This window comes from Thalassophryne amazonica, chromosome 8, assembly GCF_902500255.1.
Source record: "Thalassophryne amazonica chromosome 8, fThaAma1.1, whole genome shotgun sequence".
Classification (NCBI taxonomy): domain Eukaryota; kingdom Metazoa; phylum Chordata; class Actinopteri; order Batrachoidiformes; family Batrachoididae; genus Thalassophryne; species Thalassophryne amazonica.
The window spans coordinates 107,906,580-107,923,292 of record NC_047110.1 but is presented as its reverse complement, the minus strand read 5'-3'; the positions used below and the strand labels follow the sequence as shown (position 1 = coordinate 107,923,292).

Sequence of the window (16,713 nt, the reverse complement as noted above, 5' to 3'; positions counted from 1 at the left end):
TTAACAAATCGCCTGTACACTGATCAATCCAAGCAACCAAGCTCGCAGCTTGGTTGCTCTTTCTTTCTTTCTTTTCTCTTCTTTTCCACTGACATGGTTTTCTGTTAGTTACCAGCTTGGCACTGATTTACTTCACGGAACATTGCCCACCCTGTCAAATAAATACAAAACTCCAGCAACCAGATGCATAAAAATCTTACGATTGAAGGATAAGAATCTGTTTAAGGACAAAGCCATAAGCATGCAAACACATTTTTCTCAGCAGATGGATAAAAATCGTGTGCACACGGTTCTGTTTTTTAGTCCGCAGCCGAGTGCAGAATATAGTAAAGCATTCTAATTCAGCCCCCCCCGTCTCCTGATCAATGGGGAAAAAACCCCAGACATAAATAAGGACGTGGCTGCAGAGACGACAATCTGACCAAGTGTATTGGTCTAATTTGTAGTCAAAATATTAATCTATGCATAAGACAAAATCACTCAATTACATCCAACTGAAATTTTAACTGTTTTTAAATAAATACAGCTTAAAAATCTACTTCAGTGAAATAGCCCTTCACACACAGTACGAATAAGTACAACTCAGAGCAAAATAGCTTGTAAGCAAACCACGAAAACATCGCGCCGACAGGCAGGCGTGCACGATCCCGGTGCGAGGGTTCGTACACGTGACAGTGTTTTTCGAGCAGGAAGACAGTGCCAGCAGCTGCACCACATCACACCGATGATGTGGAGAACAATAAAATAAAAACCAGCTGTATAATTAGTGAATATCATGTCCTTCCGAATTTCATGTCCTTCCAAACACGGAACGTGTTCTCAAGCTGGGACGTCCAGGAGCAGAGATCTTTACAGCTGCGGCTGTGCCGGTGGTTTCTGGGTTTTTTTAATGTGTGCACTGAGCTGTCAACCAGCTGTCAGTGTGCTGTGATCAGCTGACAGGCCCCTCCGCTTGCTGTGTGCGATCAGACTTCGCTGTCCGGCCCCTGTGTGTTCTGTGAAGGCTCTCAGTTGTCCAGGTGGTTTCCATAGTAGAGAAGTTTGAATCTTCGACTGGACTGGTTGTTGACGCGAGGACGTTTTGCTTCTAATCGCAGAAGCTTCCTCAGCTAAATTTCTTGCTCTGGTAGAGAGTCGAGACAAAAGTCAAACTTTTATGCATGTGTGCGACACACACGCACACGTGTGAGACACATGCACCACATGTGTGTGGCTCTTTGCAACTCCACAGTCATGGTGCACAAATTTCACATCCAGCTCGATAGTGATTGTCTGCTGACTGTTTTTGTGATGATAGTGCGAACGGGCCACACAATTTTCTAAGTGCCAAACAACCGGTGTTAGATGTTCATGTGTGTCAGCTGGAATTTGGTTGGCACCTACGGCCAGAGGGTTCGATGGGCTCTCACAGGGCACACTCTGTCTTTCAACCACTGGTGTGTGCAAATAGCAACAGGTGTACGAGGCGTTGGAAGCAACTACAATTTTACACGTTTTGCATACGATTCCTGCTTCATGCGCACATCATGCGCAATTCGACCAAATTTGCACTATGTGTGAAGGGGCCCTAAGATTATTAAGCTGCTGTTGTTTTGTAAAAGATGCAACAGTTTCTAATGCTCATAAAATAAAGCTCATAGTAAGTTTTCTCAGCTAACCCCAAGACCTTATTTCAAGTAATATTCAGGAAATTTTCTTTGATTTTTCCCCCACATTTCCTGCCAGGTAAGAAGGGTGTTGGAAGCTAATTGTCACAATCTCAGGTTGTGGACCCCATCGCAGTAAACAAGATTTATTGGAAAACCAAAACACAGGAATACAACAGGTGGCAGTATCCCAACAAAATCCAGATAAGAGTTTAGTACACTGTAAGACAGGTTATAAGGCAGCAGTCTTTCAGGACACAAGTTGGATAAAAAAATGCTGAAGGCAAAAGGTCCAAACCCCTAAGGGGGTCCAAAAATCTCAGAAAGTGTCCTCGAGACATTAGGCAAACTTATATGTCAAGATATCTACAAAGATCATAACACAAGAGTCTCTGGAAAACTAATAATCACTAAGAACATGGGGCAGAAATACCTACAGAAGTCCTTGAAAGGTTAAGCAAAAATAAGAGGGTCAGATGGGTTGCAATGATCAAAACATGAGAATAGCTAGAAACTGGGAAGACTCTTCTATGACAAGACCAACACTCAAAATACAAAAAGTCGAAATACATCACGAAGATCTTAGCATGGAAGCAACTGGAGCACTAACAATGTTGAGGCAGAATCACACATAGGAGCACTGAAAATAAAAATTCACTGGAAAATACTGAGAATAATACTAAGAAACATTGGGAAATTATTCACACTGTAGATTACCGAGAAACAAAAATACCTAGGAAACTTAAATCAATTCAAATCAAATCCATTTCATTTATATAGCGCCAAATCACAACAAACAGTTGCCCCAAGGCGCTTCATATTGCAAGGCAAAGCCATACATAATTCAGAAAAACCCCAACTGTCAAAACGACCCCCTGTGAGCAAGCACTTGGCGACAGTGGGAAGGAAAACTCCCTTTTAACAGGAAGAAACCTCCAGCCAGAACCAGGCTCAGGGAGGGGCAGTCTTCTGCTGGGACTGGTTGGGCTGAGGGAGAGAACCAGGAAAAGACATGCTGTGGAGGGGAGTAGAGATCAATCACTAAACGATTAAATGCAGAGTGGTGCATACAGAGCAAAAAGAGAAAGAAACACTCAGTGCATCATGGAACCCCCCAGCAGTCTAAGTCTATAGCAGCATAACTAAGGGATGGTTCAGGGTCACCTGATCCAGCCCTAACTATAAGCTTTAGCAAAAAGGAAAGTTTTAAGCCTAATTTTAAAGTAGAGAGGGTGGTCGGTCTCCCTGATCTGATTGGGGGCTGGTTCCACAGGAGAGGAGCCTGAAAGCTGAAGGCTCTGCCTCCCATTCTACTCTTACAAACCCTAGGAACTACAAGTAAGCCTGCAGTCTGAGAGCGAAGCGCTCTATTGGGGTGATATGGTACTATGAGGTCCCTAAGATAAAATGGGACCTGATTATTCAAAACCTTATAAGTAAGAAGAAGAATTTAAATTCTATTCTAGAATTAACAGGAAGCCAATGAAGAGAGGCCAATATGGGTGAGATATGCTCTCTCCTTCTAGTCCCTGTCAGTACTCTAGCTGCAGCATTTTGAATTAACTGAAGGTTTTCAGGGAACTTTTAGGACAACCCTGATAATAATGAATTACAGTAGTCCAGCCTAGAAGGAATAAATGCTGAATTAGTTTTTCAGCATCACTCTGAGACAAGACCTTTCTAATTTAGCGATATTGCGCAAATGCAAAAAGCAGTCCTACACATTTGTTTAATATACGCATTGAATGACATATCCTGATCAAAAATGACTCCAAGATTCTCACAGTATTACTAGAGGTCAGGGTAATGCCATCCCGAGTAAGGATCTGGTTAGATACCATGTTTCTAAGATTTGTGGGGCCAGTACATAACTTCAGTTTTATCTGAGTTTAAAAATCAGGAAATAGAGGTCATCCATGTCTTTATGTCTGTAAGACAATCCTGCGTTTAGCTAATTGGTGGTGTCCTCTGGGTTCATGGATAGATAAAGCTGAGTATCATCTGCATAACAATGAAAATTAGGCAATGCCATCTAATAATACTGCCTAAGGGAAGCATGTATAAGTGAATAAAATTGGTCCTAGCACAGAACCTTGTGGAACTCCATAATTAACCTTAGTCTGTGAAGAAGATTCCCCATTTACATGAACAAATTGTAATCTATTAGATAAATATGATTCAAACCACCGCAGCGCAGTGCCTTTAATACCTATGGCATGCTCTAATCTCTGTAATAAAATTTTATGGTCAACAGTATCAAAAGCAGCACTGAGGTCTAAAAGAACAAGCACAGAGATGAGTCCACTGTCTGGGGCCATAAGAAGATCATTTGTAACCTTCACTAATGCTGTTTCTGTACTATGATGAATTCTAAACCCTGACTGAAACTCTTCAAATAGACCATTCCTCTGCAGATGATCAGTTAGCTGTTTTACAACTACCCTTTCACGAATTTTTGAGAGAAAAGGAAGGTTGGAGATTGGCCTATAATTAGCTAAGATAGCTGGGACAAGTGATGGCTTTTTAAGTAATGGTTTAATTACTGCCACCTTAAAAGCCTGTGGTACATAGCCAACTAATAAAGACAGATTGATCATATTTAAGATCGAAGCATTAATTAATGGTAGGGCTTCCTTGAGCAGCCTGGTAGGAATGGGGTCTAATAGACATGTTGATGGTTTGGAGGAAGTAACTAATGAAAATAACTCAGACAGAACAATCGGAGAGAAAGTGTCTAACCAAATACCGGCATCACTGAAAGCAGCCAAAGAGAACGATACGTCTTTGGGATGGTTATGAGTAATTTTTTTTCTTTTAATTTTCTTCAATTAGTGATGAGTATTAAGATGTCCTAGCTTTACGGAGGGCTTTTTTATAGAGCAACAGACTCTTTTTCCAGGCTAAGTGAAGATCTTCTAAATTAGTGAGATGCCATTTCCTCTCCAACTTACGGGTTATCTGCTTTAAGCTGCGAGTTTGTGAGTTATACCACGTAGTCAGGCACTTCTGATTTAAAGCTCTCTTTTTCAGAGGAGCTACAGTATCCAAAGTTGTCCTCAATGAGGATATAAAACTATTGACGAGATACTCTATCTCACTCTCAGAGTTTAGGTTTACAAATATCCTTTGATTTGTACACATGCTTAGTGATCCACCAACTTGTGTGTGGGTTTTTACAAATAAATGTTTATTTGCAAAACTGAAAATTCTGTTTGTGAAGGGTGATTCAGCATTGGTGGATCACCAAACACACACATTCATCACTTTGCTCAGTTATGCAATATTGAGACATTCTCAGCGCAAAACTGCAGTTGAGATCCACAAATATGTCAGTCGCTATTCACATTATTGGCAGAATTATTAGGGGGGCTGAGGGGGGGGGGCTTGGCTCATTATTGGGTGGGCTTAAGCCCCCCAAAGCCCTCCCTTGGTGCCGCCACTGAGGGAAGGATTAAACTCGGAAGTAGCAACACACCAGGGAACAGGGACAACAGGTCACACCAAAGGTCCAAAATCACGAGGAACTAATATTAAAGTAAGAGCACTAAGGAAACAGTATGGACACAAAGAGGAGGGACATAAAAAAATTACACAAATGTGGTTGAGTACATGAAACAGAAAGTAAAACTGAAGAGACACCAGCACACTGCTCCAAATGCGCCAAGCACCCTTTGGACAAAACAATACAATAACTAGAGATTGTGATGTGAGGTGCGATGGAGCACACCAGGAGTGCAGAGGAATTAACACTGACACAGGGAATAACAGGAGTGACGAAAGGACAGCAAAAACCACACAGAGAAACCACGAGGATGCTCTGATGACGCAAACACAATTAGAAGCAGTCACCATTAAGAGGGGAAAAACAAGATGAACGATAAACACATTGGGGAAAACAACCAGGACCTGGACATGAGAACATCCACACACCCCACATGAACACAGATCACGTGTTAAGGCATTTTGCAATCAATCTCTGGCCAGGTGTTATTTTTTACATTGATTATGTTAAAAACTTCTGCCTAAATAATTTGATTAAACTGTTTTCACCGCTTGATGTGTTAATTTGTTTTTTAAACATCAACAGTAATGTTCACACTACATGTTGAAAACTAGTTAGTTATGTGGTATGATGTTAAACTTTTATTAAAATGTGTATGTATTTGTCTTTTCCTGTATGCATGGGGATTTGAACCATTGTGCAGGCTGCTTTGTGCTTTAATTCCACACATATTTTAAAAGATCTTATTCCAAAACCGAACTTTTCTCGGTGGTTATCAACTCTAGTTTTCCAGTGAAGTTTGTTGCTGACAGACGGCTTAGTTCCCATCTGTCTTCCCCAGACGTTAGCCGTCATCACGAGTGAAAACTGTCCGTGGCTGCTGGTGTGTCACTCATTCTTCTTCCTCTCTTCTCCTGCTCCTCGTATTGATTATCAGATGGTATTGTGGCTCACCTTTTGTTCCCGAGCGCCTCGCCTTTGTTTTCATTTAGCGCTCCGTTAGCGTGCAGTCGGAGATTGATAATTGCACATTTCCTGCTGGGGCTGGATGGGAGCAACGGCAGCTATGATTAATATTTGTGAAGAAGACTTTGGCTCTCGACAGGTCTTGTGTGAGGGACGATACCTGTGTCTTTTATTAATGACTATCTGTTCTTTTATTTCAGTTTTCAGTTTGTTGGACAGAAAAGATGCAGCAAAAAAGAAATCCAGAGATGCTGGTGACTCACAACAATAAAAAACATTCTATTCTGTTCAAGGTTCATCCATCACTTGCAAATAAAATTCCAACAGGGCTGTTAGGACTGTGACTGTAAGGACACAACGTGTGGAGTCCCTGTGAACTTGTGGAACCACGCTGTCTAATGGTGCTTTCACACGGTCCTAATCTGTGTTGAATTTGTTCTGAGATGTTATAAAGATGACTCAGTCCAAACATCTGATCTTTGGTCAGAACTATAGACCCGGTCCCGCTCTGTTGCAAATTGAATTTTTGAGGCTGTTTTGGACTTCTGGCACAGTTACATGAAGTTCCAGCTGTTGCTACTCACTCTGATGGTTTTTGCCAGAACAGAATAGTTGTGACTTGCTGCAGGTTCCTCTTACACTGTTGGTGGCAACAGTTTTTGCACAATGAGGTTGTTCATTTAGAAACTGGAATGACCATTCTGGGTGTTCTGCGTAAAATTCTGCTTGAAGTTGGGGTGGCGGTCATATATTATGTTTGTCGGACCGCCCATTTCAATAAAATGCCTGATTTCCTCATAAATAAAGAATAAATCACTGTCTGCTTTTTTCTATCCTTTTGTCATTTATTGAATGTGTTCCTTGTCAGTTTTAATCATATGGACAATAATTTGCTTCAATTAAACATTTTGCACAGGGTTCATATTAAAAGAGACATCTCTGACTCTCATGGAAGTTTCCTAAGTTCCCACGTGTTTAAATCCAGGTGACTCGACAGTTAAATAATTCATTTGTTGCTGTCTGTGATTCCTGCTCCTTAAGATTAAAAAAATCCATAATTTTCTCATCAGCCTCTCATTGAAAACGGTGGAACATCCAGACTGTCGCTGTCAACATGTTAAGTCAGTTTTCTCTGTGTTTCCAGACGTGCTGCGTGTCCTCTGTGTCTCACTCTCTCACACTCAAAATGGCAAACGTCCAGGCAGCAGGAAAGATCTCTGTCTGAACTCCTCTCAAAGTTTTGAACATGCACAAAAGTTTCTGACAAACTTTGCGGATGTCAACTGACAAGGAACTCATTCTGCTGGATGGAAAAAGGATTTTTGTCTGAGAAAAACAAACACAAATTGATACCGTAGCTCCCTCACTGTGTGACTGGGGCTGCTACAAAGCTAGCCACATTGTTACCGAAAACAGTTCCTGTTTCTTGCACAAGAATCTTTCACAATAAGAACATTGGACAAACAAATGATGTCATCACAAGTCGGACACTGAAGATGAGAAAAATATTGTGAAAACTTGACGTGAGGACGTTTCGCTTCTAATCACAGAAGCTTCCTCAGCTAAATTTCTTGCTCTGGTAGTCTGACTTCTGTCTTGACTCTACAAGAGTCAAGACAGTGTCTTGCAACCCCGTGTCAAGTGTCTCGTGTCAAACCCAGTCTAGTCAAAGATTCAAGCTTCTCTACTATGGAAACCACCTGGACAACTGAGAGCCTTCACAGAAACATTGTGAAAACTCATTATTTTCTGCTTTTGCAATGTGCTGGGGGTCATGGAGTTAATTTATTTTAGGTCGTCATTTAATAAGCTTTAATTAAAAAAAAAAAAAATTTGGATGTGCGTTTAAACAACCTTCTTCAAAAAAGGGGTTGGCGGATACTCAGCCCTGGGCCCTCAGATGCACAAATACGGTAGATTTTGCAAGTGAAGTTTGACCTCTTTGGAACACCAGTGGCTGTGTGTGTTTCTCCAGGTTACACTGGAATTGCATCAGGAATGACACCCGGGGTAAAACTTGTGCCAAATGCCAATGTGGACCTGGCTGTATCCACTGTGGCGACCCCGAACAAAACAGGAGCAGCTGAATGGACAACAACATTTGTTTTGTTGCATTGAGGGACACATGCAGTGTCATTGTATCCAGTATACATGCTCTATTAGGTACACCTGTTCAATTTTTTGTTAACACAAATATTGCATTTAGGCATCTCGATGGGGAAGAAAGGGGATTTAAGTGGCTTTGAACATGGCAGGCTGGTGTCAGACAGGCTGGTCTGAGTATTTCAGAAACTGCTGATCTACTGGGAATTTCATGCACAACCATCTCTAGGGTTTACAGACAATGGTCTGAAAAAGAGAAGATGCCCAGTGAGCGGCAGATGTGTGGATGAAAATGACTTGTCAGATGTCAGAGTTAGAATGGACAGACTGTTTAATGGGTGACTGCGTGATACCACATCATGTCCATATAGACCAACGTCTCTGAAGAATGTTTCCAACACCTTCTTGAATCTGTTTAAGGCAGTTCTGAAGGCTAAGGAGCTAGCAAGGTGTAAAGTGGCCAGTGAGTGTATAATGACAATAAAGATGAGTTGAGTTCAGTGTTATACACCGACATCAAAGAAAACATTCATTTTTGACATTAGGTTGATGGTCGGTATCCTTACAATACTTTAATTTCTATTTCATTATGGACAACATAACACGAACACCATGTTCAAGCACAAGTGTGTCCATAAGTGCACGCGGCACCAGGACACCCTGAGCTGGAGGTCGATGATCGACTTTGTAGTCGTATCATCTGACCTTCGGCCACGTGTCTCGGACACTCGAGTGAAGGGGGGGCAGAGCTGTCGACTGATCACCACCTGGTGGTGAGTTGGATCCACTGGGAGGGGAGGAAGCCGGTCAGACCTGGCAGGCCCAAATGTATCATGAGGGTCTTCTGGGAACGACTGGTGGAACCCTCTGTTAGCGAGGTCTTCAACTCCCACCTCCGGGAGAGCTTCTCCCAGATCCCGGGGAAGGTTGAAGACATGGCGTCCGAGTGGACCATGTTCTCCACCTCCATTGTCGATGCGGCCGCTCGTAGCTGTGGTCACAAGGTCTCTGGTGCCTGTCGCAGCGGCAATTCCCGAACCCGGTGGTGGACACTGGAAGTAAGGGATGCTGTCAAGCTGAAGGAGTCCTACTTATCTTTGTTGGTAGGTGGGACCCCAGAGGCAGCTGACAGGTACTGGCAGGCCAAACGTGCCGCAGCCCGTGCGGTCGCAGAGGCAAAAACCCGGGTCTGGGAGGAGTTCGGGGAGGCTATGGAGGAGGACTATCGGTCGGCCTCAAAGAGATTCTGGCAAACCGTCCGACGCCTCAGGAGGCGGAAGCAGCTCTCCACCAGCACTGTTTACGGTGCGGGTGGGGAGCTGTTGACCCTGATTGGGAATGTTGTCGGGCGGTGGAAGGAGTACTTCAAGGATCTCCTCAATCCCATCATCACGTCTTCCGAAGAGGAAGCAGAGACTGGGGACTCAGAGGTGGACTCATCCATTACCCAGGCCGAAGTCACCAAGGTGGTTAGAAAGCTCCTCGGTGGTAAGGCTCCTGGGGTGGATGAAATCCGTCCTGAGTACCTTAAGTCTCTGGATGTTGTGGGGCTGTCTTGGCTGACACGCCTCTGCAACATCGCGTGGCGATCGGGGACAGTGCCTCTGGATTGGCAGACCGGGGTGGTGGTCCCTCTGTTTAAGAAGGGGGGCCGGAGGGTGTGTTCCAACTATAGGGGGATCACACTCCTCAGCCTCCTCGGTAAGGTCTATTCCAGAGTACTGGAGAGGAGAATTCGCCCGATGGTCGAACCTCGGATGCAGGAGGAGCAGTGTGGTTTTCGTCCTGGTCGCGGCACACTGGACCAGCTCTACACACGCCATCGGGTGCTCGAGGGTTCATGGGAGTTCGCCCAACCAGTCCACATGTGTTTTGTGGATCTGGAGAAGGCGTTCGACCGTGTCCCTCGGCACCCTGTGGGGAGTGCTCCGGGAGTACGGGGTCCGGGGTCTTTTGCTAAGGGCTATCTGTATCTGGGTCCTTTGCTAAGGGCTACCTGTACGACCGCAGCAGGAGCTCGGTTCGCATTGCCGGTAGTAAGTCAAACCTGTTTCCAGTGCACGTTGGCCTCCGCCAGGGCTGCCCTTTGTTACCGGTTCTGTTCATTATTTTTATGGACAGAATTTCTAGGCGCAGCCAGGGTGTAGAGGAGGTCTGGTTTGGGAACCAAGGAATCTCATCTCTGCTGTTTGCGGACGATGTGGTTCTGTTGGCTTTGACAAATCAGGAGCTTCAGCGTGCACTGGGGCGGTTTGCAGCCGAGTGGCTGGGTGCTCCCTTAGAGATAGGGTGAGGAGCTCGGTCACTTGGGAGCAGCTCGGAGTCAAGCCGCTGCTCCTCCATGTCGAAAGGAGTCAGTTGAGGTGGCTCCGGCATCTTTTCCGGATGCCCCCTGGACGCCTCGCTGGAGAGGTGTTCCGGGCACGTCCCACTGGGAGGAGGCCCCGGGGAAGACCCAGGACACGCTGGAGGGATTACATCTCTCGGCTGGCTTGGGAACGCCTTGGGGTTCCCCCGGAGGAGCTGGGGGAGGTGTGTGTGGATCGGGAGGTCTGGGCGGCTTTGCTTGAGCTGCTGCCCGCGTGACCCGACTCCGGATAAAGTGGAAGAAAATGGATGGATGGATGGATGGATGGAATTATGGACAACATGCACTCGAGATACGAGTATTTCATGTTTTCTTTGGTCAACTTCATTTCTTGTGTTTATATCCATAAGGCCTTAACACATTCCAAAAAAGATGGGATGGGAGCAATTATTCTTAATATAAGAATTAAATCATCAGTTTTACAGCCAGTTTCTTGATTCAAGTCAGGGGATGAACACATGAACATGTTCAAGTCTCTGAATATGTCTTGAACTTCATTTACGTCAACATTAATATATACAAACACTATGATACTGGATGATAAATCTGTGGGAAGTAGGCAGTTCTCAAAAACTGAGTTGGCTGTGCTGGAAGGAGACTGGTGAGGCCACCAAGACACCCAGACACTTCTGAAAGAGTTCTAAGCTAATGCAGTTGTGGTTGGAGAAACTGTGCAGCTTTTGTCTGCTGCATCATCAGTTATACAGCTTGATGATGAAGTGGTGGAGAGGAGGATATCTCAAAAAGAGCAAATTTCCGCTGCAGTTTGCCAGAAGGCACATGGGGAAAGCCAAGCCATGATGAGATATGATTTCCTGTTTTACAAACCTTCTCCATTCCACTCCAACATGAGCACAGGGACTGAACCCTGGACCTTCTTGTTGTTCCAGAACAGCCACATGGTTTTCTTCACAATTCAACCAAACCATGAAGAGAATCAGAACGCTTCTCTGAAATGGCTGTATGAGTGGGACTGCTGCTGAGTGATCCTGTTTTTGTCTCTCTCGGGGACAGAGCCATCCACGTGCATGATGTCCGAGTGGATCAGCTGGTCGGCCTGCAGCGTGTCCTGTGGGATGGGGATGAGGTCCAGGGAGCGTTACGTCAAACAGTATCCCGAGGATGGCTCCCTGTGCCAGCTCCACACCGAGGAGACGGAGAAGTGTGCCGTAAACGACGAGTGCTGTGAGTCCTTCCACACAATCTGGAATCAAACACTTTGATGGTTTGATTCTTCAGTCGGCTGATTTAAGTTTTTTGGGCGGCTTTTGTTTATTTTTTCATCCAGCACCCAGCAGCTGTGTGGTGACTGAATGGGGCGAGTGGGATCCCTGTAGCGTCACCTGTGGGTTTGGCATGAGAAGGCGTGAACGTATGGTGAAGATGCCGCCCATCGATGGCTCCATGTGCAAAACCGACGTGGCCGAAGTAGAAAAATGCATGATGCCAGAATGCTGTGAGGATTCATTCCTGTTCTTTTGTACATTCCTGTTGACAAATAGATGGAAGTCACGTTGACCTGATGGACGGAAAAAGTATGTGCAAAAAATCAGATTCAGCAGCTCAGAATCATAATTTCAGTGTATTTCTATTGAAAGAAAAAAACATCAGTATAATTGATCATCAGTTGTAACACGATGGTTTGATCGTGCAAATATGCGGCCTTGGCATAATTGTTCATTTACAATACCGACCATGTTAGTCTGTGTACGATTGGGAGTAGCTATCATGTCACATTTAATTAATTTTGGCGTAATTTAACATATACGAGGTCTGTGAAAAAAGTAATGGACCTTATTATTTTTTTCAAAAACCATATGGATTTGAATCACGTGTGATTACATCAGACATGCTTGAACCCTCGTGGGCATGCAAGAGTTTTTTCACGCCTGTCGGTTACGTCATTCGCCTGTGGGCAGTCTTTGAGTGAGGAGTCGCCCACCCTCTCGTTGTTTTTTTCATTGTTTAGGAATGGCTCAGAGACTGCTGCTTTGTTTGATCAAAATTTTTTCAAAAGCTGTAAGGCACAACTGAGTGGACACCATTCGATAAATTCAACTGGTTTTCGGTAAAAATTTTAACGGCTGATGAGAGATTTTGGTCTGGTAGTGTCGCTTTAAGGACGGCCCACGGTGTCTGACGGCGATCTGCGCTTCGAGGCGGCAGCGTCTCGCCGTTTCAAGTTGAAAACTTCCACATTTCAGGCTCTGTTGACCCAGGAAGTTGTCAGAGAACAGAGAACTTTCAGAAGAAGTCGGCATGAGGAGTTTATTCGGACATTCCATTGTTAACGGACATTTTGTAATGAAAGAACGTGCGGGCAGAGTCGCATGTCGGGCTGGATCCGACCGCGGGGGGTCGCGACAGGAAAACCACCTCCGTTGGAAACCTTAACGGGCAAGTTGGAACATGCCCAAGCTGTTAAACAATTTCTCAGTTACTCACTTGTTGAAAGCCATCAAAAGCCGCCTGAATTTTACAAATGGTTTTCAACACGGAGGTGTTCCTGTCGCGGTGCACACAGATTCGCCGAGTCATCACGGAAACGACTCGGCGAATTTGCGCACACGTCTTTCATTAAAAAATGTCCTTAAACAGTGGAATGTCCGCATAAAGTCCTCATGCCGGCCTCTTCTGAATCTTCTCTGTTCTCACGACGTCCTGGGTGAATTAATCCTTAAATTAGGATGTTTTCAGGTCGAAACAGGCCGACGACGGCGCCTGGAAGCACTGCACGACGTCCTGCTCTGTGGGAAGTCCTTACAGCGACAGAAACACCCCATAATCTCTCATCAGCCGTTAAACTTTTCACCGAAAACCAGCTAAATTTCTCGAATAGTGTCCACTCGGATATTCCTCACAGGTCCAGAAAAAATGTTGATAAAGCAACGCGCGCCGTCCGCAGCGGCTATTCAGACAAAGAGATTCCGACGGGCGGGGTGGAGCACTCCTCACTCAAGGCCTGCCCACAGGCGAATGACGTCACCGACACGTGTGAAAAAACTCACGCATGCGCACGAGGGTTCAAGCATGTCTGACGTAAAAACATATGAATCAAATCCATTTATTTTTTGAAAAAAATTAAAAGGACCGCTTTTTTCATCACAGACCTCGTATACGTCTAAAATCAGCTCGGTATTCAAAACGGTTCAGTTACCGTTGGCTAAGAGCCACAGCTCTGTTGCACAGGAATGGTCACAACTATCATATCACCTAGCATGCATGTCATAAAATTTAAAAAAATTCTGCCCTACTGAAGTGTAAAACAATCAATGTATATTTTGTGGTTAGCTGTGGTCAATGCTAATAATAGTCAATGGTCAATAATTAATAGCAGTAGGCCGATGAACAGGCAGTTGATTAAACAGGCAGATTAAATGCATTCTAACTGATATCTGCACACATGTTGGCAAATTTTTGAATAACAAGTGGGCATGTCAGTGTGGCTTTGTGAGATGATGCTACAACTCATCATCAACTTGTGTAAATTTACCTGCAGATGGGTGCCTTGAAACAGTGGAAATTGATGTTTTGAAATGGTGAGAAACATGCCAATGCTGGATTATTATTATTATTATTATTATTTTCCCCCGGTATTAACTACAGGTTGATATAGTGATCAGCATGACCATCCGTCCATTTTTGCTTATTAACGTGGTATCTCAAGAACCAGTTGACCAATTTCATTCATATTTAGAATAAGGATGTACTTTGGTGATCCCTGATACTTTGTATTACTGAATTGTGGGGGCTGGGGGGGCATGTCATCTCCTGATGGCTCTTGTTATTATATTATTGTACTGTATCACATGTAAAAACAAATGAACCAAAAACTACAACAAACCATATTAAAGTTATCTATCAGCCATCAGTCAATCTGTTTTAAAAAAAATCAGAATCAGCCATTGCAAAAATGATATCGGTCGACCACTAATAGTAAATATTCACCCCCTTCATGGAATTCTTCATTTATTAACAAGTTAGCAGCTTTGATTTCTAACTAACTTGCTAAATGTTTTTTAATGTTGAAAACAGGTGCCAGTAAAATAATTCCTCCAACTAGCAGCTCAGTTTATCATTATATTATGAAATATAATAATAATAATAATAATAATAATGATAAGTGGGTTTTATTTATTTTTAATTTTACTGAGAACAAAATCTTGTTGGGGGGGCGGGGGGGGGCGGTATATAAATAGCCCCTAAAGAGGGAACATGACTTCTTTTATATTTTAACTCTGTAAATCCCCCAGCAGTGAAAGATTAGACTTTTTTTTTTTTTACTAAACTACTCATTTACTCAGCACGTTAGTATGTAGGTAGCTCAGAAATCAGACTTTTAAAGTAATTTGTTAGTAAATAATATATCCTGCTATCACGTTTACTTCAGGTACTTCAGGCCGTTTCCCAGTATTTTATTAAAACGTTTAATCTTGCCCCTCTTCAAGCTCCTCCCACTTCAGAAGGTGAACTAAATAATGCTCAGGTTGTCGATCCCGAATACGACGGTGACTGCAATGTGCTGGAACATAATTGAAAACCTTGTGTTCTTTATGATAAGTGACATTCTTGCAAATTTCTTTAATGAACACAAATTCAGCTCACTGACAAAAGTGGGAAAAGCAAACTGACTGTTTTCTCAACTATCTGAGAGTTTGAGAGACTATTTGTTTGCACATTATTGCAAACAAGTGCATCATGACCTCCTGCATTACTGTGCAGTACATGTGGATCTGTCTCTGTTCTTTTTCAGACGCTATACCATGCATGCTGTCGCCGTGGTCTGACTGGAGTGAGTGCAGCGTGACTTGTGGGCGGGGCATACGAACCCGCCAGAGGATGCTGAAGTCCGACCCTGCAGAGTGCACTGAGGAGCTGGAGCAGACGGAGAAGTGCATGCTGCCCGAGTGCCGTAAGTGACTCAAGATCAAAGTGCCTCTCTTCAAGCCTGCTTCACGTTTTTCCACGTTTACCCACTAGCAGCGCCACATAACGGGCACCTTCACATTAAAGGATACATAGATAAAAATGGGTGTTAATGGTGAAACTTTGAGTAGAATCTTTAGTTTGTTTCAGTAATATTAGTTTCTTGTACATCAGGCCCACATGGTGAATAATCCAACCTGGTCTCATGCCATGTCTGTGATTCAGCAGCACGAAATATACATTAATCTATTGGTTTATGATATTGTCACGAAAACTGCCACATTTTCATAACGGGAGCTCGAATTTATTCTAATACATTCCATGACTGCTGCACGAAATTAAAAGTGATGCCTGGGGGGGGGGGGTTAGGGAAAGGAATAAGGTTAGGTTATGGTTAAGGTTAGGGTTAGTAATAGTGAGCTAACAAAAAAACCCTGTCATGAAAATTTGAATCATTTCGTGACAGGAGCACAACTGACCCCCCCCAAAAAAAAAGTGAGACTGGGCTGGAATAATCATACCAGTTATCAAAGATCTACTATGATTTGTTAAAACATTATGGCTGAATATATAGTATGTCTATTTGTGGATAAAAAAAAATCAGTGTATATTTCAACATAAATGGTAAATGGACTGCATTTATATAGCGCTTTTCCATTTGCATCAGACGCTCAAAGCGCTTTACAATAATGCCTCACATTCATGATGTCAGGCTGCTGCCATACAAGGCGCTCACTATACACCGGGAGCAACTAGAGGATTAAGGACTTTGCCCAAGGGCCCTTAGTGATTTTCCGGTCAGGCTGGGATTTGAACCGAGGTTCCTCTGGTCTCAAGCCCAACGCTTAACCACTAGACTAGACCATCACCTCTGCCTGTCATGCAGCAGACCAGGGTTCGACTCTCCAAAAGGGAGAACAAGACTTTTTTGTTTTTCACTCCCTTCCTATCAGCCAACGAGTCTTGTTTCAGTTATTCTTTCAGTTCATGTATCTCTGGATTATTTGGGTTATTTGGGCTATTAGTGTACATTGTTATTAAAATATGAATGGGACAACTACTAAGGGCTAATAATAATAATATGTAACACATCATTTAAATCTTCACATCCATTTATTTATTAATCAAAATACTTTTGATTAAACTCTGATAAGTGACTTAATCATACAAACAAGTGAAAACATAGTGCTTTCATCACATTT

General features: G+C 43.5%; 1 protein-coding gene across 2 annotated transcripts in view; it reads left to right on the top strand.

Annotated features, from left to right (window-relative positions):
* Positions 1–16,713, top strand: part of LOC117516279 (spondin-1-like) — a 253,559-nt gene that overhangs the window by 220,360 nt on the left and 16,486 nt on the right. Inside the window, exons 12-14 of one of the 2 annotated variants that reach the window (XM_034177214.1) lie at positions 11,592–11,770; positions 11,874–12,041; positions 15,339–15,497. In XM_034177214.1, coding sequence (XP_034033105.1) covers positions 11,592–11,770; positions 11,874–12,041; positions 15,339–15,497 — 506 coding nt within the window. The remainder of the gene's footprint in view (positions 1–11,591; positions 11,771–11,873; positions 12,042–15,338; positions 15,498–16,713) is intronic. The other variant, XM_034177215.1, reaches the window with a different exon arrangement.